This window comes from Oncorhynchus mykiss, chromosome 3, assembly GCF_057628025.1.
Source record: "Oncorhynchus mykiss isolate SJ-2025 chromosome 3, ASM5762802v1, whole genome shotgun sequence".
NCBI classification, from domain to species: Eukaryota; Metazoa; Chordata; class Actinopteri; order Salmoniformes; family Salmonidae; genus Oncorhynchus; species Oncorhynchus mykiss.
In genome coordinates, this window is record NC_143024.1 from 84,196,983 (window position 1) to 84,221,982 (window position 25,000).

Sequence of the window (25,000 nt, forward strand, 5' to 3'; positions counted from 1 at the left end):
ACAGAGTGACATACAGAGACAGAGTGACATACAGAGACAGAGTGACATACAGAGACATACAGAGACATACAGAGACATACAGAGACAGAGTGACATACAGAGACATACAGAGACATACAGAGACAGAGTGACATACAGAGACAGAGTGACATACAGAGACAGAGTGACATACAGCGACAGAGTGACATACAGAGACAGAGAGACCTACAGAGACATACAGAGACATACAGAGACAGAGTGACATACAGAGAGACATACAGAGACAGAGTGACATATAGAGACAGAGAGACCTACAGAGACATACAGAGACATACAGAGACAGAGTGACATACAGAGACAGAGTGACATACAGAGACATACAGAGACATACAGAGACAGAGTGACATACAGAGACATACAGAGACATACAGAGACAGAGTGACATACAGAGACAGAGTGACATACAGAGACATACAGAGACATACAGAGACAGAGTGACATACAGAGACAGAGTGACATACAGAGACAGAGTGACATACAGAGACAGAGAGACCTACAGAGACATACAGAGACATACAGAGACAGAGTGACATACAGAGAGACATACAGAGACAGAGTGACATATAGAGACAGAGTGACATACAAAGACATACAGTGACATAGAGAGACAGAGCGACATAGAGAGACATAGTAGCTGATGAATGGTGAGCTGTCTGCTACAAATGGATACCATGGCATCACCTAGGTGGGTGTTGCACATCCGTGGTGGATGAGTTGTGAATGTAAAGAGCTTTGAGCAACTGGAAAAGTGCTACATCATCATCATCATCATCATCATCATCAGCAGCAGCAGCAGCATCATCAGCATCCCTTTCAGAGTCTTCCTGCAGTGCAAGCATGGGGGTTGGAGTTGCTCTCCTAAAAACACATGTATTTCTCCAAAGGCACATTCCTCAGCAGTACTCATATTTACATCAAAGCGTACCAAAACCAGTCAGTACCAATCAATACCGTACCAGTACCAGTCAGTACCAATACCAGTCAGTACCAGTACCAGTCAGTACCAATACCAGTCTGTACAGGTCAGTACCAGTACCAGTCAATACCAATACCAGTCAATACCAATCAATACCATACCAGTACCAGTCAGTACCAATACCAGTCAGTACCAATACCAGTCAGTACCAATACCAGTCAGTACAGGTCAGTACCAGTACCAGTCAATACTGACTGGTATTGGTATTGACTGGTATTGATACCAATACCAGTCAGTACCAATACCAGTCAATACCAATACCAGTCAATACCAGTACCAGTCAGTACCAATACCAGTCAGTACCAATACCAGTCAGTACCAGTACAGGTCAGTACCAGTACCAGTCAACACCAATACCAGTCAATACCAATACCAGTCAGTACCAATAACAGTCAGTACCAATACCAGTCAATACCAATACCAGTCAATACCAATACCAGTCAGTACCAATACCAGTCAGTACCAATCAATACCATACCAGTACCAGTCAGTGCCAATACCAGTCAATACCAATACCAGTCAGTACCAATACCAGTCAATACCAATACCAGTCAATACCAATACCAGTCAGTACCAATACCAGTCAGTACCAATCAATACCGTACCAGTACCAGTCAGTGCTAATACCAGTCAATACCAATACCAGTCAGTACTAATACCAGTCAATACCAATACCAGTCAGTACCAATACCAGTCAGTACCAATACCAGTCAATACCAATACCAGTCAGTACCAGTACCAATCAATACCATACCAGTACCAGTCAGTACCAGTATCAGTCAATACCAATACCAGTCAGTACCAATACCAGTCAGTACCAATACCAGTCAGTACCAATACCAGTCAATACCAATACCAGTCAGTACCAATACCAGTTAATACCAATACCAGTCAGTACCAATACCAGTCAATACCAATACCAGTCAGTACCAATACCAGTCAATACCAATACCAGTCAGTACCAATACCAGTCAATACCATTACCAGTCAGTACCAATACCAGTCAATACCAATACCAGTACCAGTCAATACCAATACCAGTCAATACCAGTACCAGTCAGTACCAATACCAGTCAGTACCAATGCCAGTCAGTACCAATACCAGTTAGTACCAGTACCAGTCGATACCAATACCAGTCAGTACCAATACCAGTCAATACCAATACCAGTCAGTACCAATACCAGTCAATACCAATACCAGTACCAGTCAATACCAATACCAGTCAATACCAGTACCAGTCAGTACCAATACCAGTCAGTACCAATACCAGTCAGTACCAGTACCAGTCAGTACCAGTACCAGTTAGTACCAGTACCAGTCAGTACCATTACCAGTCAGTACCAATACCAGTTAGTACCAATACCAGTTAGTACCAGTACCAGTCAATACCAGTTAGTACCAATACCAGTTAGTACCAATACCAGTTAGTACCAGTACCAGTCAATACCAGTTAGTACCAATACCAGTCAGTGCCAATACCAGTTAGTACCAATACCAGTTAGTACCAGTACCAGTCAATACCAGTCAGTCCATTTCTGTTCAAATCCCTTGTGACCCCCCCGGTCAGTGACAACACAAGGTTTAACTAATAGGCAGGCTGCCAGGGGTCCAGGCCTTACACAGAAGACCACAACACATTACACAATGGCAATACATCCAAATGGGTGGATTTCATAGTAATGAATAACAGTAGAGAAGAGGTGAAATTATGAGTTGTTTTTGTACAGTACCATTAGAGCTGTATTGCATTTATAAATAGGGAGGGAGGGAGGGAGGGAGGGAGAGTCAGTCAGTTGTACAACTGAAATGTGTCTTCCACATTTAACCTAACCCCTATGAATCAGAGAGGTTAAGGGAGCTGGCTTATTCAACATCCACATCATCTTTTCTAGGGAGTTTTTCCTAGCCACCGTGCTTCTACACCTGCATTGCTTGCTGTTTGGGGTTTTAGGCTGGGTTTCTGTACAGCACTTTGAGATATCAGCTGATGTACGAAGGGCTATATAAATACATTTGATTTGATTTGATTTGATCTGAGCCCAGGAAGCAGGTGTTGCTGGGGGTTAACTGCTTTGCTCAAGAGCAGAACGGCTCAGGGATTCAAATCAGCAATCTTTCGGTTACTGGCCAGACACTCTTAAACACTAGGTGCCACTCCAGGTCCATGTTAGTTCACGGATGGATCCAAAGACATTCCTCATTATTATAGGTGGGGCCAGGAGTTGTTCCTAGGCACATGACCTGACTGGAAAAAACTCAGGGCCCTAGCTCAACACACACACAACCATGTATCTGCACGCAATCATATCTGCACACACATCATAAGTTAGTCTCGTCCCAGGTGTAGTTATTCATACTCTGTAACACCCTCCGGACAACCTTATCCAGCTCTTTCCGTGCCCTCTGCTCCTCCTCCAGTGACCTCTTCATCTTCTTATTGTCCTGTTGAGGGGTCAAAGGTCAGCTTCATATGCCACAAAGCATTCGTTTGGTAGCTTTACTACTTCATCCGTCATAACAGTGGAAAGTGTCGCATGCCATATTGAGTTGTCATAGGCCTGTCTTAAGCCGGCATAATGGTGACACAGAGGGGACAATCACCTGTTGGAGCTCCTGTACCTCGTCCCTCAGGGCATACACTACATCCTCCAGGCTCCTTCAACACAACACAGACGGTTAACACCATCCTACAGAAAAATACATGATCATATACAGTAGGGCTGGGCGATAAATCAATATCGATAATTATCGACGTAATTACTTCCCTCAATGATGATATAAAAACATTTAGATTCATTTTTAATAATGTTGATATAGAATCATTAGGTACAACAGTCCATTTCACCTCTGTGACCCAGCAGGAGCGTGGGGAGAAGTAACAATATGCACGTGGAGGTACACGCCCACTAAGAAAACACTTAGCAAATCGAGTGATGGAGTAGCCACTGTTAACCAGGAAAACAGTGGTGGTGATAGCCATGGAAAAGGAGCAGCTTCCAACAAAGAAATGATTGATAAAAAAGGGTTCAACTGTTTCAGTCATTTGGAAGTGGTTCGGCTTTTTGAAGTCTGACAAAGAGCAGAGCAACGTTCGGTGTAAATTGTGCCGTAGACAGATGGCTACCAAGTCTGGTAACACGACAAACCTTTTTCACTATCTGAAACAAAATCACTCTTTGGAACATGCAGGGCGTTTGAGTTTGCTCCACGGTATTGATAAACGCCCCTCAAACACCAGCCAATCTAGGGATGTTTGAGTTTGCTCCACGGTATTGATAAACGCCCCTCAAACACCAGCCAATCTAGGGATGTTTGAGTTTGCTCCACGGTATTGATAAACGCCCCTCAAACACCAGCCAATCTAGGGATGTTTGAGTTTGCTCCACGGTATTGATAAACGCCCCTCAAGCACCAGCCAATCTAGGGATGTTTGAGTTTGCTCCACGGTATTGATAAACGCCCCTCAAACACCAGCCAATCTAGGGATGTTTGAGTTTGCTCCACGGTACTGATAAACGCCCCTCAAGCACCAGCCAATCTAGGGATGTTTGAGTTTGCTCCACGGTATTGATAAACGCCCCTCAAACACCAGCCAATCTAGGGATGTTTGAGTTTGCTCCACGGTATTGATAAACGCCCCTCAAACACCAGCCAATCTAGGGATGTTTGAGTTTGCTCCACGGTATTGATAAACGCCCCTCAAACACCAGCCAATCTAGTGATGTTTGAGTTTGCTCCACGGTATTGATAAACGCCCCTCAAACACCAGCCAATCTAGGGATGTTTGAGTTTGCTCCACGGTATTGATAAACGCCCCTCAAACACCAGCCAATCTAGGGATGTTTGAGTTTGCTCCACGGTATTGATAAACGCCCCTCAAGCACCAGCCAATCTAGGGATGTTTGAGTTTGCTCCACGGTACTGATAAACGCCCCTCAAACACCAGCCAATCTAGTGATGTTTGAGTTTGCTCCACGGTATTGATAAACGCCCCTCAAACACCAGCCAATCTAGTGATGTTTGAGTTTGCTCCACGGTATTGATAAACGCCCCTCAAGCACCAGCCAATCTAGGGATGTTTGAGTTTGCTCCACGGTACTGATAAACGCCCCTCAAACACCAGCCAATCTAGGGATGTTTGAGTTTGCTCCACGGTATTGATAAACGCCCCTCAAACACCAGCCAATCTAGTGATGTTTGAGTTTGCTCCACGGTATTGATAAACGCCCCTCAAACACCAGCCAATCTAGTGATGTTTGAGTTTGCTCCACGGTATTGATAAACGCCCCTCAAACACCAGCCAATCTAGGGATGTTTGAGTTTGCTCCACGGTATTGATAAACGCCCCTCAAACACCAGCCAATCTAGGGATGTTTGAGTTTGCTCCACGGTATTGATAAACGCCCCTCAAGCACCAGCCAATCTAGGGATGTTTGAGTTTGCTCCACGGTACTGATAAACGCCCCTCAAACACCAGCCAATCTAGTGATGTGTGAGTTTGCTCCACGGTATTGATAAACGCCCCTCAAACACCAGCCAATCTAGTGATGTTTGAGTTTGCTCCACGGTATTGATAAACGCCCCTCAAGCACCAGCCAATCTAGGGATGTTTGAGTTTGCTCCACGGTACTGATAAACGCCCCTCAAACACCAGCCAATCTAGGGATGTTTGAGTTTGCTCCACGGTATTGATAAACGCCCCTCAAACACCAGCCAATCTAGTGATGTTTGAGTTTGCTCCACGGTATTGATAAACGCCCCTCAAACACCAGCCAATCTAGTGATGTTTGAGTTTGCTCCACGGTATTGATAAACGCCCCTCAAACACCAGCCAATCTAGGGATGTTTGAGTTTGCTCCACGGTATTGATAAACGCCCCTCAAACACCAGCCAATCTAGTGATGTTTGAGTTTGCTCCACGGTATTGATAAACGCCCCTCAAACACCAGCCAATCTAGGGATGTTTGAGTTTGCTCCACGGTATTGATAAACGCCCCTCAAACACCAGCCAATCTAGTGATGTTTGAGTTTGCTCCACGGTATTGATAAACGCCCCTCAAACACCAGCCAATCTAGGGATGTTTGAGTTTGCTCCACGGTATTGATAAACGCCCCTCAAACACCAGCCAATCTAGGGATGTTTGAGTTTGCTCCACGTTATTGATAAACGCCCCTCAAACACCAGCCAATCTAAGGATGTTTGAGTTTGCTCCACGGTATTGATAAACGCCCCTCAAACACCAGCCAATCTAGGGATGTTTGAGTTTGCTCCACGGTATTGATAAACGCCCCTCAAACACCAGCCAATCTAGTGATGTTTGAGTTTGCTCCACGGTATTGATAAACGCCCCTCAAACACCAGCCAATCTAGTGATGTTTGAGTTTGCTCCACGGTATTGATAAACGCCCCTCAAACACCAGCCAATCTAGTGATGTTTGAGTTTGCTCCACGGTATTGATAAACGCCCCTCAAACACCAGCCAATCTAGGGATGTTTGAGTTTGCTCCACGGTATTGATAAACGCCCCTCAAACACCAGCCAATCTAGTGATGTTTGAGTTTGCTCCACGGTATTGATAAACGCCCCTCAAACACCAGCCAATCTAGGGATGTTTGAGTTTGCTCCACGGTATTGATAAACGCCCCTCAAACACCAGCCAATCTAGGGATGTTTGAGTTTGCTCCACGTTATTGATAAACGCCCCTCAAACACCAGCCAATCTAAGGATGTTTGAGTTTGCTCCACGGTATTGATAAACGCCCCTCAAACACCAGCCAATCTAGGGATGTTTGAGTTTGCTCCACGGTATTGATAAACGCCCCTCAAACACCAGCCAATCTAGTGATGTTTGAGTTTGCTCCACGGTATTGATAAACGCCCCTCAAACACCAGCCAATCTAGGGATGTTTGAGTTTGCTCCACGGTATTGATAAACGCTCCTCAAACACCAGCCAATCTAGGGATGTTTGAGTTTGCTCCACGGTATTGATAAACGCCCCTCAAACACCAGCCAATCTAGGGATGTTTGAGTTTGCTCCACGGTATTGATAAACGCCCCTCAAACACCAGCCAATCTAGTGATGTTTGAGTTTGCTCCACGGTATTGATAAACGCCCCTCAAACACCAGCCAATCTAGGGATGTTTGAGTTTGCTCCACGGTATTGATAAACGCCCCTCAAACACCAGCCAATCTAGGGATGTTTGAGTTTGCTCCACGGTATTGATAAACGCCCCTCAAACACCAGCCAATCTAGTGATGTTTGAGTTTGCTCCACGGTATTGATAAACGCCCCTCAAACACCAGCCAATCTAGTGATGTTTGAGTTTGCTCCACGGTATTGATAAACGCCCCTCAAACACCAGCCAATCTAGGGATGTTTGAGTTTGCTCCACGGTATTGATAAACGCCCCTCAAACACCAGCCAATCTAGGGATGTTTGAGTTTGCTCCACGGTATTGATAAACGCCCCTCAAACACCAGCCAATCTATGGATGTTTGAGTTTGCTCCACGGTATTGATAAACGCCCCTCAAACACCAGCCAATCTAGGGATGTTTGAGTTTGCTCCACGGTATTGATAAACGCCCCTCAAGCACCAGCCAATCTAGGGATGTTTGAGTTTGCTCCACGGTATTGATAAACGCCCCTCAAGCACCAGCCAATCTAGTGATGTTTGAGTTTGCTCCACGGTATTGATAAACGCCCCTCAAACACCAGCCAATCTAGGGATGTTTGAGTTTGCTCCACGGTATTGATAAACGCCCCTCAAGCACCAGCCAATCTAGGGATGTTTGAGTTTGCTCCACGGTATTGATAAACGCCCCTCAAACACCAGCCAATCTAGGGATGTTTGAGTTTGCTCCACGGTACTGATAAACGCCCCTCAAGCACCAGCCAATCTAGGGATGTTTGAGTTTGCTCCACGGTATTGATAAACGCCCCTCAAACACCAGCCAATCTAGGGATGTTTGAGTTTGCTCCACGGTATTGATAAACGCCCCTCAAACACCAGCCAATCTAGGGATGTTTGAGTTTGCTCCACGGTATTGATAAACGCCCCTCAAACACCAGCCAATCTAGTGATGTTTGAGTTTGCTCCACGGTATTGATAAACGCCCCTCAAACACCAGCCAATCTAGGGATGTTTGAGTTTGCTCCACGGTATTGATAAACGCCCCTCAAACACCAGCCAATCTAGGGATGTTTGAGTTTGCTCCACGGTATTGATAAACGCCCCTCAAGCACCAGCCAATCTAGGGATGTTTGAGTTTGCTCCACGGTACTGATAAACGCCCCTCAAACACCAGCCAATCTAGTGATGTTTGAGTTTACTCCACGGTATTGATAAACGCCCCTCAAACACCAGCCAATCTAGTGATGTTTGAGTTTGCTCCACGGTATTGATAAACGCCCCTCAAGCACCAGCCAATCTAGGGATGTTTGAGTTTGCTCCACGGTACTGATAAACGCCCCTCAAACACCAGCCAATCTAGGGATGTTTGAGTTTGCTCCACGGTATTGATAAACGCCCCTCAAACACCAGCCAATCTAGTGATGTTTGAGTTTGCTCCACGGTATTGATAAACGCCCCTCAAACACCAGCCAATCTAGTGATGTTTGAGTTTGCTCCACGGTATTGATAAACGCCCCTCAAACACCAGCCAATCTAGGGATGTTTGAGTTTGCTCCACGGTATTGATAAACGCCCCTCAAACACCAGCCAATCTAGGGATGTTTGAGTTTGCTCCACGGTATTGATAAACGCCCCTCAAGCACCAGCCAATCTAGGGATGTTTGAGTTTGCTCCACGGTATTGATAAACGCCCCTCAAACACCAGCCAATCTAGTGATGTTTGAGTTTGCTCCACGGTATTGATAAACGCCCCTCAAACACCAGCCAATCTAGTGATGTTTGAGTTTGCTCCACGGTATTGATAAACGCCCCTCAAGCACCAGCCAATCTAGGGATGTTTGAGTTTGCTCCACGGTACTGATAAACGCCCCTCAAACACCAGCCAATCTAGGGATGTTTGAGTTTGCTCCACGGTATTGATAAACGCCCCTCAAACACCAGCCAATCTAGTGATGTTTGAGTTTGCTCCACGGTATTGATAAACGCCCCTCAAACACCAGCCAATCTAGTGATGTTTGAGTTTGCGCCACGGTATTGATAAACGCCCCTCAAACACCAGCCAATCTAGGGATGTTTGAGTTTGCTCCACGGTATTGATAAACGCCCCTCAAACACCAGCCAATCTAGGGATGTTTGAGTTTGCTCCACGGTATTGATAAACGCCCCTCAAACACCAGCCAATCTAGGGATGTTTGAGTTTGCTCCACGGTATTGATAAACGCCCCTCAAGCACCAGCCAATCTAGGGATGTTTGAGTTTGCTCCACGGTATTGATAAACGCCCCTCAAACACCAGCCAATCTAGGGATGTTTGAGTTTGCTCCACGGTATTGATAAACGCCCCTCAAACACCAGCCAATCTAGTGATGTTTGAGTTTGCTCCACGGTATTGATAAACGCCCCTCAAACACCAGCCAATCTAGTGATGTTTGAGTTTGCTCCACGGTATTGATAAACGCCCCTCAAACACCAGCCAATCTAGGGATGTTTGAATTTGCTCCACGGTATTGATAAACGCCCCTCAAACACCAGCCAATCTAGGGATGTTTGAGTTTGCTCCACGGTATTGATAAACGCCCCTCAAACACCAGCCAATCTAGTGATGTTTGAGTTTGCTCCACGGTATTGATAAACGCCCCTCAAACACCAGCCAATCTAGGGATGTTTGAGTTTGCTCCACGGTATTGATAAACGCCCCTCAAACACCAGCCAATCTAGGGATGTTTGAGTTTGCTCCACGGTATTGATAAACGCCCCTCAAACACCAGCCAATCTAAGGATGTTTGAGTTTGCTCCACGGTATTGATAAACGCCCCTCAAACACCAGCCAATCTAGGGATGTTTGAGTTTGCTCCACGGTATTGATAAACGCCCCTCAAACACCAGCCAATCTAGTGATGTTTGAGTTTGCTCCACGGTATTGATAAACGCCCCTCAAACACCAGCCAATCTAGGGATGTTTGAGTTTGCTCCACGGTATTGATAAACGCCCCTCAAACACCAGCCAATCTAGGGATGTTTGAGTTTGCTCCACGGTATTGATAAACGCCCCTCAAACACCAGCCAATCTAGGGATGTTTGAGTTTGCTCCACGGTATTGATAAACGCCCCTCAAACACCAGCCAATCTAGTGATGTTTGAGTTTGCTCCACGGTATTGATAAACGCCCCTCAAACACCAGCCAATCTAGGGATGTTTGAGTTTGCTCCACGGTATTGATAAACGCCCCTCAAACACCAGCCAATCTAGGGATGTTTGAGTTTGCTCCACGGTATTGATAAACGCCCCTCAAACACCAGCCAATCTAGTGATGTTTGAGTTTGCTCCACGGTATTGATAAACGCCCCTCAAACACCAGCCAATCTAGTGATGTTTGAGTTTGCTCCACGGTATTGATAAACGCCCCTCAAACACCAGCCAATCTAGGGATGTTTGAGTTTGCTCCACGGTATTGATAAACGCCCCTCAAACACCAGCCAATCTAGGGATGTTTGAGTTTGCTCCACGGTATTGATAAACGCCCCTCAAACACCAGCCAATCTATGGATGTTTGAGTTTGCTCCACGGTATTGATAAACGCCCCTCAAACACCAGCCAATCTAGGGATGTTTGAGTTTGCTCCACGGTATTGATAAACGCCCCTCAAGCACCAGCCAATCTAGGGATGTTTGAGTTTGCTCCACGGTATTGATAAACGCCCCTCAAGCACCAGCCAATCTAGTGATGTTTGAGTTTGCTCCACGGTATTGATAAACGCCCCTCAAGCACCAGCCAATCTAGGGATGTTTGAGTTTGCTCCACGGTATTGATAAACGCCCTTCAAGCACCAGCCAATCTAGGGATGTTTGAGTTTGCTCCACGGTACTGATAAACGCCCCTCAAACACCAGCCAATCTAGGGATGTTTGAGTTTGCTCCACGGTATTGATAAACGCCCCTCAAACACCAGCCAATCTAGTGATGTTTGAGTTTGCTCCACGGTATTGATAAACGCCCCTCAAACACCAGCCAATCTAGTGATTTTTGAGTTTGCTCCACGGTACTGATAAACGCCCCTCAAACACCAGCCAATCTAGGGATGTTTGAGTTTGCTCCACGGTATTGATAAACGCCCCTCAAACACCAGCCAATCTAGGGATGTTTGAGTTTGCTCCACGGTATTGATAAACGCCCCTCAAACAAACGCACTTTCCCGACGACCACACTGTCCCGACGACCACACTTTCCCGACGACCACACGAGTGAAGCTATAGCAGAGGGGCTCATTGACGCTCTCTCCTGCTGGGGACTCAGTCAAGACAGACACGTCTGCATTACAACGGATAGTGGTGTGAACGTGTTGAAGGCCGCTCAAATCAACAAATGTTTTGGACATCGGCTGCACTTGGCCATTGGTAAGTAACCTTGTCAATTGTGTATGTTGAAGTGATTGGTTAGATGCAACTAAAAGGCATTGTTTTCATCAACTGAATAAGTTAAATATTACATTTGTACACAATTAAAGGGATTATTGTGATTGTAACATTGTATTAATTTCTCTTAGAGAGAGTGGGTAAGAAGGCGGTAGGTGCTTTTTCCTATTGGTGGAAAAAGAAGAGACCTGGCAGTTGCTCAAAAATACGCAACCTACACCAGAACAAGTTGGTGACAGAGTCGCCTACCAGGTGGGATCACGTCAAAAGACGGTGCAAGGAGTCCTGGAGCAGGAGAAAGCCATACCACAGGTCTTGTCCAGTGACAAGAAGACCAGGCACATCCTCCCACCTACACAGATAGAGATGTTCTGGAGTCCATCAACCCGGCATTGACCCCACTAGAATCCACAGATGCTCTGTCTGGTGAGTCTTATGTCAGTACTACACCTGTTCAATACAGAGGTCATGAAACCTGATGATGGAGAAGCAGAGTTCACCCAAACCATCAAAACAATAGTCATGGACTATCTGAATGAGAAAGGTCTTACTGAAATCCAGCTGGTAGACAAGGAACTCAGCTGCTACCTTCAGTCTCCTGATGCTGACAGTGAAACCAATCAAAACACTTTCCCAAAGTCATCCACCTGGCAAAGCGCTGTGCATTCCTGCCACACGCTCCCCCTCAGAGCGTGTTTTTAGCACAGGTGGCAACATAGTGACCTGCCATAGGGCAGCTTTAAAGCCAGAGGCCGTAGACAGACTTGTCTTTCTTGCTTGTAACTTGTAAGACAACATCTACCCAACCTCAACTGTGATGTACCATTAGTCTAACAGTTATAAACATCTACCAGACTTCAACTGTGATGTACCATTAGTCTAACAGTTATAAACATCTACCAGACTTCAACTGTGATACTTCAACTCTTATGTACCATTAGTCTAACAGTTATAAACATCTACCAGACGTCAACTGTGATGTACCATTAGTCTAACAGTTATAAACACCTACCCAACCTCAACTGTGATGTACCATTAGTCTAACAGTTATAAACATCTACCCAACCTCAACTGCGATGTACCATTAGTCAAACAGTTATAAACATCTACCCAACTTCAACTGTGATGTACCATTAGTCTAACAGTTATAAACATCTACCCAACTTCAACTGTGATGTACCATTAGTCTAACAGTTATAAACATCTACCAGACTTCAACTGTGATACTTCAACTCTTATGTACCATTAGTCTAACAGTTATAAACATCTACCAGACGTCAACTGTGATGTACCATTAGTCTAACAGTTATAAACATCTACCCAACCTCAACTGTGATGTACCATTAGTCAAACAGTTATAAACATCTACCCAACTTCAACTGTGATGTACCATTAGTCTAACAGTTATAAACATCTACCCAACTTCAACTGTGATGTACCATTAGTCTAATAGTTATAAACATCTACCCAACCTCAACTGCGATGTACCATTAGTCAAACAGTTATAAACATCTACCCAACTTCAACTGTGATGTACCATTAGTCTAACAGTTATAAACATCTACCCAACTTCAACTGTGATGTACCATTAGTCTAACAGTTATAAACATCTACCCAACCTCAACTGCGATGTACCATTAGTCAAACAGTTATAAACATCTACCCAACTTCAACTGTGATGTACCATTAGTCTAACAGTTATACACATCTACCCAACTTCAACTGTGATGTACCATTAGTCTAACAGTTATAAACATCTACCCAACCTCAACTGCGATGTACCATTAGTCAAACAGTTATAAACATCTACCCCAACTTCAACTGTGATACTTCAACTCTTATGTACCATTAGTCTAACAGTTATAAACATCTACCCAACTTCAACTGCGATGTACCATTAGTCTAACAGTTATAAACATCTACCAGACTTCAACTGTGATGTACCATTAGTCTAACAGTTATAAACATCTACCAGACTTCAACTGTGATGTACCATTAGTCTAACAGTTATAAACATCTACCCCAACTTCAACTGTGATGTACCATTAGTCTAACAGTTATAAACATCTACCCAACTTCAACTGTGATGTACCATTAGTCTAACAGTTATAAACATCTACCAGACTTCAACTGTGATGTACCATTAGTCTAACAGTTATAAACATCTACCAGACTTCAACTGTGATACTTCAACTCTTATGTACCATTAGTCTAACAGTTATAAACATCTACCCAACTTCAACTGCGATGTACCATTAGTCTAACAGTTATAAACATCTACCCAACTTCAACTGCAATGTACTATTAGTCTAACAGTTATAAACATCTACCAGACTTCAACTGTGATGTACCATTAGTCTAACAGTTATAAACATCTACCAGACTTCAACTGTGATACTTCAACTCTTATGTACCATTAGTCTAACAGTTATAAACATCTACCAGACTTCAACTGTGATGTACCATTAGTCTAACAGTTATAATGCATATTGACTTACACTATTTGTTTTTCATAACTTGTCCGGGTTTATAGCTTTAAAAAAAAGTGAATGTTATTTGGGACTTCTTCTACTTCTGACAATAAATAATAAACATTAAAGCCTGCGGTTTGTTCAGGCAGGCTTGAGTCTGAAGCAGAAATGTCCCCATTAAACATTATTTGATTAATATCTTGATAATTATCATTATCGAATGAAAAAAAAAATGTGATCATTTATTTGCCATATCGCCCAGCCCTAATATACAGTGCATTGGGAAAGTATTCAGACCCCTTAACTTTTTCAACAGTTTGTGACGTTACAGCCTTATTATATAATTGATTAAATAGTTTTTCCCCACTTCAATCTACACACAATGCCCCATAATGACTAAGCAAAAACACATTTTTAGAATCTTAAAATATCACATTTACATGAGTCTTCAGACCCTTCACTCAGTACTTTGTTGAAGCACCTTTGGCAGCGATTTCACTCTTCTTGGGTATGACGCTACAAGGTTGGCACACCTGTATTTGGGGAGTTTCTCCCATTCTTCTCTGCAGATCCTCTCAAGCCCTGTCAGGTTGGATGGGGACTGTCGCTAAAGAGCTATTTTCAGGTTTCTCCAGAGATGGATTTAAATCTGAGCTCTAGCTGGGCCACTCAAGGACAAGCTCGAGACTTGTCCCTAAGCCCCTCCTGCATTGTCTTGGCTGTGTGCTTAGCGTCGTTGTCCTTCACCCCAGTCTGGGGTCCTGGGCACTCTGGAGAAGGTTGTCATCAAGGATCTCTCTGAACTTTGCTCTGTTCATCTGCCGCTGAAAAAGATCCCCACAGCATGATGCTGCCACCACCATGCTTCACCATAGGGATGGTGCCAGGTCTCCTCCAGATGTGACACTTGGCATTCAGGCCAAAGAGTTCAATCTTGGTTTCATCAGACCAGAGAATCTTGTTTCTCATGGTCTGAGTGTCTTTAGGTGCGTTTTGGCAAACTCCTGTGCCTTTTACTGAGGAGTGGCTTCCGTCTGGTAACTCTACCATAAAGGCCTGATTGGTGGAGTGCTGCAGAGATGATTGTCCTTCTGAAATGTTTTCCCATCTCCACAGAGGAACTCTAGAGCTCTGTCAGAGTGACCATCGGGTTCTGGGTTCGAGTCCAGGCTCTGTCGCAGCCGGCTGTGACCGGGAAACCCATGGGGTGGCGCACAGCGTCGTCCGGGTTAGGCCGGCGGGATGTCCTTGTCCCATCGCACACTAGCTACTCCGGTGGCGGTCCGGGTGCATTGCACGCTGACACGGTCACTAGGTGTACAGTATTTCCTCCTCCACGTTGGTGCGGCTGGCTTCCGGGTTAAGTGGGCATTGTGTCAAGAAGCAGTGCAGCTTGGTTGGGTTGTGTTTTGGGGGATGCACGGCTCTCGACCTTCGCCTCTCCTGAGTCCGTACGAGAGTTGCTGCAATGAGACAAGACTGTAACTACCAATTGGATACCATGAAATTGGGGGGAAAAAGGGGTAAAAAAAAAAAATACTAAAATACAAATAAATAAAAAGAGTGACCATTGGGTACTTGATCCTTTCTGACCAAGGCCCTTCTCCCCTGATTGGTCATTTTGGCCAGGCGGTCAGCTCTAGGAAGAGTCTTGGTGGTTCCATACTACTTCCATTTAAGAATGATGGAGACAACTGTGTTCTGGGGACCTTCAATGCTGCAAAAATGTTTCGGTACCCTTCCCCAGATCTGTGCCTCGACACAATCCTGTCTCGGAGCTCTACAGACAATTCCTTCAACCTCATGGCTTGGTTTTTCCTCTGACATACACTGTCAACTGTGGGACCTTATATAGACAGGTGTGTGCCTTTCCAAATCATGTCCAATCAATTGAATTTAACACAGGTCCAACATCTCAAGGACGATCAATGGAAACAGGATGCACCTGAGCTCAATTTTGAGTCTTATAGAAAGGGGTCTGAATAGTTATGTAAATAAGGTATTTCTGTTTTGTATTTTTAATACATTTGCCACATTTTCTAAAAACCTGTTTATTCGCTTTCTCATTATGGGGTATTGTGTGCTGAACATTTTTATTTATTTTATCAATTCTAGAAAAAGGCTGTAACGTAACAAAATGTGGAAAAAGTCAATGAGTCTGAATACTTTCTGAAGGCACTGTATGTACTGCACTAGTCTACACACTAACTAACACAGTTAACCATCCAAAAACAGAAGCCTTCTGGATGGTGAACACCATCTCACTGCAGAACATGATGACAGAAACTGTGAGGGGTTACCAAGATATTCAGCCCTGACCAAAACGAAGAAGGGGGAGGAGGAGGAGGAAGAGGAGGATGAGGAGGAGGTGGAAAGGAGATGGGAGAGGTGGGGAGTAGGAGAAGGTGGAAAAGGGAGGAAGAAGAGGAGGAAGTGGGGTGGGGAGTAGGGGAAGGAGGAAGAAGAGAAGGAGGAGGAAGAGGAGGATGAGGAGGAGGTGGAAAGGAGATGGGAGGGGTGGGGAGTAGGGGAAGGAGGAAGAAGAGAAGGAGGAGGAAGAGGAGGGAGAAGAGGAGGAGGAAGACAAGGAGGAGGACGACGAAAAGGAGGAGGGAGAAGAGGAGGTGGAAGAAGAGGACGAGGAGGGAAGGAGAAGGTCTTACTTCTCTCCAACCACAGAATGTATGTTGCTCATCGTCTCCTCCATGATGATCTCCTCTCCGGGAATGATGACCTGCAGCCCTGTGTCACTCCGCGTCACCCCTGTTCCAGACAAACACAACACACTAGATACACTGATCTACGGTCTGTTTGGACTTCCAACTCCTAATGGCTGGTTAGAATTGTGGGAGAGTAAGCTGATCCTAGATCTGTGCCTAAGGTCAACTTCTACCCACAGCAGTTTAGCTAACATAAGTGACTGAGTTCCTGGTTGGTGATTGATTACATTATAAGAAAAGCAAAACGAGGACACAATCACATGAGACTGGAGAGGCCGTGGGTTAGTTAGTCATGCACAGAAAGACAAGACACAATGACAGAAGGACAGAGGAGCCAGGAGAGGAAGAACAGCAGGAGGATGAGAGAGAGGCGTAATTCCTTCTTCATCATCCTGATCCAATCACCCCTCATTGGTTTTACCTCACCACACCCCTGGCTGTTGCAGACAAAAATAAAACAACAACAAGAATACAGCGTATTGTCATGAGAGAAAAGACACCATTTTGTTTTCACATTTCCTGTTCTAATAGTTTAGCCTGGAATCTTGTTGACATTGACAACACAGTGAAATAAGGTTCTGACAAAACACCCCAAATACCAACTGCTAACAAAAGACAGATTTATTCACAACTCATACAGTGTTTGGAACCTCTTGTCATACACAGTTCCAGTCAAAAGTTTGGACACACCCACTCATTCAAGTGTTTTTCTTTATTTTTACTATTTTCTACATTGTAGAATAATAGTGAAGACATCAAAACTATGAAATAACACAGATGGAATAATGTAGGGTTGTCCCGTGGCGGAGATCTTCGTGGGCTATACTCGGCCTTGTCTCAGGATGGTAAATTGGTGGTTGAACATATCCCTCTAGTGGTGTGGGGGCTGTGCTTTGGCAAAGTGGGTGGGGTTATATCCTTCCTGTTTGGCCCTGTCCGGGGGTGTCCTCGGATGGGGCCACAGTGTCTCCTGACGCCTCCTGTCTCAGCCTCCAGTATTTATGCTGCAGTAGTTTATGTGTCGGGGGGCTAGGGTCAGTTTGTTATATCTGGAGTACTTCTCCTGTCCTATTCGGTGTCCTGTGTGAATTTAAGTGTGCTCTCTTTAATTCTCTCTTTCTCTCTTTCTTTCTCTCTGTCGGAGGACCTGAGCCCTAGGACCATGCCTCAGGACTACCTGACATGATGACTCCTTGCTGTCCCCAGTCCACCTGGCCGTGCTGCTGCTCCAGTTTCAACTGTTCTGCCTTATTATTATTGGACCATGCTGGTCATTTATGAACATTTTAACATCTTGGCCATGTTCTGTTATAATCTCCACCCGGAACAGCCAGAAGAGGACTGGCCACCCCACATAGCCTGGTTCCTCTCTAGGTTTCTACCTAGGTTTTGGCCTTTCTAGGGAGTTTTTCCTAGCCACCGTGCTTCTACACCTGCATTGCTTGCTGTTCGGGGTTTTAGGCTGGGTTTCTGTACAGCACTTTGAGATATCAGCTGATGTACGAAGGGCTATTTAAATACATTTGATTTGATTTGATGTAGTAACTAAAAAAGTTTTAAACGAATCAAAATATATTTTAGATTCTTCAAGGTAGCCACCTTTTGCCTTGATTACAGCTTTGCACACACTTGGCATTCTCTCAACCAGCTTAATCTGGAATGCTTTTCCAACAGGCTTGAAGGAGTTCCCACATATGCTGAGCATTTGTTGGCTGCTTTTCCTTCCCTCTGCAGTCCAAATCATCCCAAACCATCTAAATTTGATTAAGGTCGGTTGATTGTGGAGGCCAGGTCATCTGATGCAGCACTCTATCACTTTCCTTCTTGGTCAAATAGCCCTTACACAGCCTGGAGCTGTGTTTTGGGTTATTGTCTTGTTGAAAAACAAATGATAGTGGGACTAAGTGCAAACCAGATGGGATGCTGGTGAAGTGTGCCTTTAATTCTAAATAAATCACCAGTGTCACCAAAAAGCAGCCCCACACAATCACACCTCCTCCTCCTTGCTTCACAGTGGGAACCACACACGTGGAGATCCTCCTTTCACCTACTCGGCATCTCACAAAGACACACTGGTTGGAAATGAAAAATGTCAAATTTGGACTCATCAGTCCAAAAGGACAGATTTCCACCGGTCTACTTTCCATTGCTTGTCTTTCTTGGCCCAAACAAGTCTCATCTTCTTATTTAGTAGTGGTTTCTTTGCAGCAATTCGACCATGACGGCCTGATTCACGCCTTCTCATGTGAACAGTTGATGTTGAGATGTGTCTGTTACTTGAACTCTGAAGCATTTATTTGGGCTGCAATTTCGGAGGCTGGTAACTCTAATGAACTTATCCTCTGCAGCAGAGACAACTGGGTCTTCCATTCCTGTGGCGGTCCTCATGAGAGCCAGTTTCATCATAGCACTTGATGGTTTTTGTGACTGCACTTGACGAAAATTTTCTATCAATATTCCAGATTGACTGACCTTCATGTCTTAAAGTAATGATGGACTGTCATTTCTCTTTGCCTATTTGAGCTGTTCTTGCCTTAATATGGACTTGGTCGTTAACCAAATATGTCTTTCTGTATACCACCCCTACCTTGTCAGAACACAAACAACTGGCTCAAACGCATTAAGAAGAAAATAAGTTCCACAAATTAATATTAATATATTCCACATATTAACTTTTAACAGGGCACAACTGTTAATTGAAATGCATTCCAGGTGACTACCTTGTGAAGCTGGTTGAGAAAATGCCAAGAGTGTGCAAAGCTGTCATCAAGGCAAAAGGGTGGCTATTTTGAAGAATCTCAAATATAAAACATATTTTGGTTTGTTAAACATTTTTTGGTTACTACATGATTCCATATGTGTTATTTCATAGTGTTGATGTCTTCACTGTTATTCTACAATGTAGAAAATAGTAAAATTAAAGAAAAACACTGGAATGAGTTGGCATGTCCAAACATTTGACTGGTACTGTACATCAGTCTGTATATATTGTAGGTTTCTAGGTAGGTACAGTAGGTATGTAGGTAAGATAGGTAGGTAGGACATTTTGATCACAGGTGTGGGATAGGTCCTATACATCATTGGAGCATACAGAAGACACAGTTGGACAAAGCAGTCACTTCAACTCTCAGTTTCTGCTTTTCTTTAGTTTTTTTCCAACCACAGAATACACTGCAGTCACATGACCTGACCAACCACAGAGTACACTGCAGTCACATGACCTGACCAACCACAGAATACACTGCAGTCACATGACCTGACCAACCACAGAATACACTGCAGTTACAAAGTAGAAGACACAACACGAGGACAGTCATATTCTTAGCTCAAATACTGATAGAACCACTGTTTGGCTTATTTTTTGTTCTATTGACATCCACTATGTACAAAAAGGAGATCATTTATTTTAGTTCATGTTGATCTGTGTTGATGAATAAGTATGTCACATATGACCTCTCCCACAAGACTAAGTTCTCTTTTGGTTGACACTTCCTCAACACTGACATTGTAGATTTACAGTATGGATGAGCTGTACAGGGACACTCAATATCTATGGCAAGCGTAATTACTAGGCTACACCATCCACTCAGTTTGATGTTATACACACTGGTTAGAGGAGGTACAGAAACTGTTCATGGTTAACACATTTCAATACTCTACCACAGAGGTTGTGCACAAATGAATCCCAACCTCACATGCTCAATGTATAAACGCTGATACCATTTCACCATCATGTAGAGAGAGGTTAACTGTATGTTCCACTAATTGGTTGTAAACATTGACATACACAGTGAAATTAAAATAATACTAATCACATATGTAATACAAAATAATGTAGGTAAAATAAAACAAATTATTTGTAGAAATACATAAATAACAAAGCCATTTATTCCATATATTGTCAGGATAACTGTGGAGAGAGAGGACTGATCTGCGGAGAGAGAGTACTGATCTGAGGAAAGAGAGTAGACTGATCTGCGGAGAAAGAAGACTGATCTGCAGAGAGAGAGAGAAGACTGATCTGCAGAGAGAGAGAGGACTGATCTGCAGAGAGAGAGAAGACTGATATGCGGAAAGAGAAGACTGATCTGCGGAGATGGAGGACTGATCTGCGGAGAGAGAGAAGGCTGATCTGCGGAGATGGAGGACTGATCTGCGGAGATGGAGGACTGATCTGCGGAGAGAGAGAAGACTGATCTGCAGAGAAAGAGAAGACTGATCTGCGGAGAGAGAAGACTGATCTGCAGAGAGAAAGAAGACTGATCTGCGAAGAGAGAAGACTGATCTGCAGAGAGAAAGAAGACTGATCTGCGAAGAGAGAAGACTGATCTGCAGAAAGAGAAGACTGATCTGCGGAGAGAGAGAGGACTGATCTGCAGAGAGAGAAGACTGATCTGCAGAGAGAGAGAAGACTGATCTGCAGAGAGAGAGAAGACTGATCTGCGGAGAGAGAGGACTGATCTGCAGAGAGAGAGGACTGATCTGCAGAGAGAGAAGACTGATCTGTGGAGAGAGAAGACTAATTTTAAGTGGACAGTAAACTGGGCCCAGTTTTTCAAAAGTTATCTATCTGGCTATCGGATAGGATTAAATGCATAGGAATAGAATAAATTGAACGGGTGTCCCCATTCCTATCCAATAGCTGATCCAATAGCCGGAATCCAGATAACCTTTGAAAAACTGTCCCCTGGGAATTCTTACCGTGGCATAAGGAAATACTTTCTCAGGAGAAGAGTTATTACTAACGCATGGAAGAGCATGGTAATGTTTTGAAGGATACAAACAAATGTTTCCTACTTGGGATATAGAAACTGGACCTGCCAGGCTTGTGGCTCTGCTTAGGGCCTAAAGTTGTACTGCTTTTGAGAATATCATTGTTAAACTGTTGAGGGAATATTGAGTTTAAAAGTACTGCATTTTGGATTGGGGTAAAATCTGATAAGAGTGTAAATCGTCACCCTGGGAATGAAGCATGCATGCTGTTTATAGGGGAACTTCGATCTCATATACTATATAATATCCTATTAATACCAATATCGTAGAAGTACTACTGTCGATGCTGTGTCCTGTGTGTGAAATACTGCAGGGGGTACTGCAACAGGGGTAAAAGCCTTAAGGCGGTCATAGTAATAACAAAAGTATATCGATTCATTGGAAATGTCAAAGGTCAGCACAACATTTGCTGCTGTAATATATGTGGAAGAAGGAGCTAGGTTAGAGAACATGGTCAATAGAATGCCTTCCTTCCTGAACCACATCTGAATATCAGACACACAGAACCCCAGACGATGCCCAACACAAGCTACCTGACAAATACGGAAAGAGAGAGGTCAAGGTAACATGGTAGATTTTCAAACAAAGAGAGTACAATCTCCCAAAAATTACAAACACAAATAAAAATAAAATGAACACAATAATAATTACAAATAAATTAAATAAATAGACTTAAAAACTGGTTGGTTTTCCTCTAGACCACAGGTTAAGAGGTGAACGTGCTGTGCTGTGCTGTGCTGTGATGTGCTGTGCTGTATCGCGCGGTATGGTAGGGTACGACCACGGTAGTTTTGGGGGTTTAGTTCTGGTGAGAGATGCAGCTCTTACACGATGCTGAGCCCATCCTGTAACTGTGGGTCGTCCACACAGAGTCGTAGTCAGAGTCCTCCGACAAGTCTGAGCCAGTCAAGTCAGGTCGGGACACGCTGCTACGGTGGCCCGGAGAGTCCACGCTGGACCGCTCCATGTTCCCCAGGACGTGGTTGTGCATCAGGTCAGTACCCTGCCAGGCTGATGGGGAGTGGTGCAAACGCATGGGGAGGGGAAAGGGGGGGGGTGATGCAAACAATGTGGATGATGAGGGCAAACCGTAAACAATGAGGAGAGGATGACGAGGGCAAACCATAACCAATAAGGAGAGGATGACGAGGGCAAACCATAACCAATGAGGAGAGGATGATGAGGGCAAACCGTAAACAATGAGGAGAGGATGACGAGGGCAAACCATAACCAATGAGGAGAGGATGATGAGGGCAAACCATAACCAATGAGGAGAGGATGACGAGGGCAAACCATAACCAATGAGGAGAGGATGACGAGGGCAAACCATAACCAATGAGGAGAGGATGATGAGGGCAAACCGTAAACAATGAGGAGAGGATGACGAGGGCAAACCATAACCAATGAGGAGAGGATGATGAGGGCAAACCGTAAACAATGAGGAGAGGATGACGAGGGCAAACCATAACCAATGAGGAGAGGATGACGAGGGCAAACCATAACCAATGAGGAGTGGATGACGAGGGCAAACCGTAACCAATGAGGAGAAGATGACGAGGACAAACCATAACCAATGAGGAGAGGATGATGAGGGCAAACCGTAAACAATGAGGAGAGGATGACGAGGGCAAACCATAACCAATGAGGAGAGGATGATGAGGGCAAACCATAACCAATGAGGAGTGGATGACGAGGGCAAACCGTAACCAATGAGGAGAAGATGACGAGGACAAACCATAACCAATGAGGAGTAGATGAAGAGGGCAAACCGTAACCAATGAGGAGTAGATGACGAGGGCAAACCGTAACCAATGAGGAGTGGATGACGAGGGCAAACCATAACCAATGATGAGTAGATGACGAGGGCAAACCGTAACCAATGAGGAGAGGATGACGAGGGCAAACCGTAACCAATGAGGAGAGGATGACGAGGGATGAACGATGGATTAAATCAGAATGGTAAGATGTAATCATAGTAGTACAACAACCCCCCAAAAAACAAATGATGAAATAAAAATAAAATTAGGAACGAACGTCACCAGAAGATTGAAGGAGTGGTGAGGAGTGAAGAGAGACAGAACAGAGAATGTTAAAAAGATCATTAATAACTAACAGCAGGGTAAACTATACTGATCCTAGAATGACAACATGACCTGACATCAACAAGTGAGTGTGTGAGTGTGTGTGTGTGTGTGTGTGTGTGTGTGTGTGTGTGTGTGTGTGTGTGTGTGTGTTCTTACTGGAATTGAGGGTCTGTCTGGTCTTGGCGCTGGTACAGTAAGCTTCTATCACCTTCAGAATCTGAGCATCTTCCTCTAGAGCAGCTGTACCTGGAGACGAGAGGAGAGAGGTTAGAACAGCCTGCACACACACACACACACACACACACACACACACACACACACACACACACACACACACACACACACACACACACACACAGAGAGAGAGGGACAGACACACACACACACACACACACACAAACACACACACACACACACACACAGAGAGAGAGAGACACACACACACAGACAAACAGAGAGAGAGAGACACACACATACACACACAAACACAGACACACGGAGAGACACACACACACACACACAAACAGAGACACACAAACACACACACACAGAGAGAAAGAGACACACACATACACACACAAACACAGACAGACACACATACACACATAGAGAGACACACACAGACAGAAACACACACACACACACACAAACACACACACACACACACACACACAGAGAGAGAGAGACACACACACACACACACACACAGACAGACAGAGCGAGAGAGACACACACATACACACACAAACACAGACAGCGGGAGAGACACACACACACACAAACAGAGAGACACACACACACACACACAGAGAGAAAGAGACACACACATACACACACAAACACAGACAGAGAGAGAAACACACACACATACACAAACAGAGAGACACACACACACACAGACAGATACACACACACACACACACACACACAAACACAGACAGAGAGACACACAAACACACACACAGAGACACACAGAGACACACACACATGCAAACACAGACACACAAACACACAGACAAACAGACACACACAGACACACAGACAAACAGACAGACACACACACACACACACATACACACACACAGACACAAACACAAACACACACAGACACACACAGAGACACACACACACACAAACAGACACAGACAGAGACACACACACACACACACACACACACACACACACACAGAGACAAAGAGACACACACACAGAGACACACACACATACACACATACACAGAAACACACACAGAGACAAACACAGACACACACACAGACAGAGAGACACACAAACAAACACACAGACACACACACACAGAGACACACACATACACACACACCAACACACAGACACACACACACACAGAGAGAGACATACACACACACAGAGAC

General features: G+C 44.5%; 1 protein-coding gene across 4 annotated transcripts in view; it reads right to left on the reverse strand.

Moving 5' to 3' along the window:
* Positions 1-2,717: 2,717 nt before the first annotated feature.
* Positions 2,718-25,000, reverse strand: part of LOC110520531 (rho guanine nucleotide exchange factor 7-like) — a 73,819-nt gene continuing 51,536 nt past the window's right edge. The window contains exons 18-22 of one of the 4 annotated variants that reach the window (XM_090230326.1): positions 23,766-23,855; positions 22,354-22,536; positions 16,696-16,795; positions 3,618-3,672; positions 2,749-3,458 (exon numbers count right to left, since the gene is read on the reverse strand). In XM_090230326.1, the coding sequence (XP_090086452.1) occupies positions 3,336-3,458; positions 3,618-3,672; positions 16,696-16,795; positions 22,354-22,536; positions 23,766-23,855 (551 nt within the window). In that variant the 3' untranslated portion in view covers positions 2,749-3,335. Of the gene's footprint in view, positions 3,459-3,617; positions 3,673-16,695; positions 16,796-17,356; positions 22,537-23,765; positions 23,856-25,000 lie in introns of those variants that run through there. The other 3 variants (XM_090230324.1, XM_090230327.1, XM_090230325.1) reach the window with 3 other exon arrangements.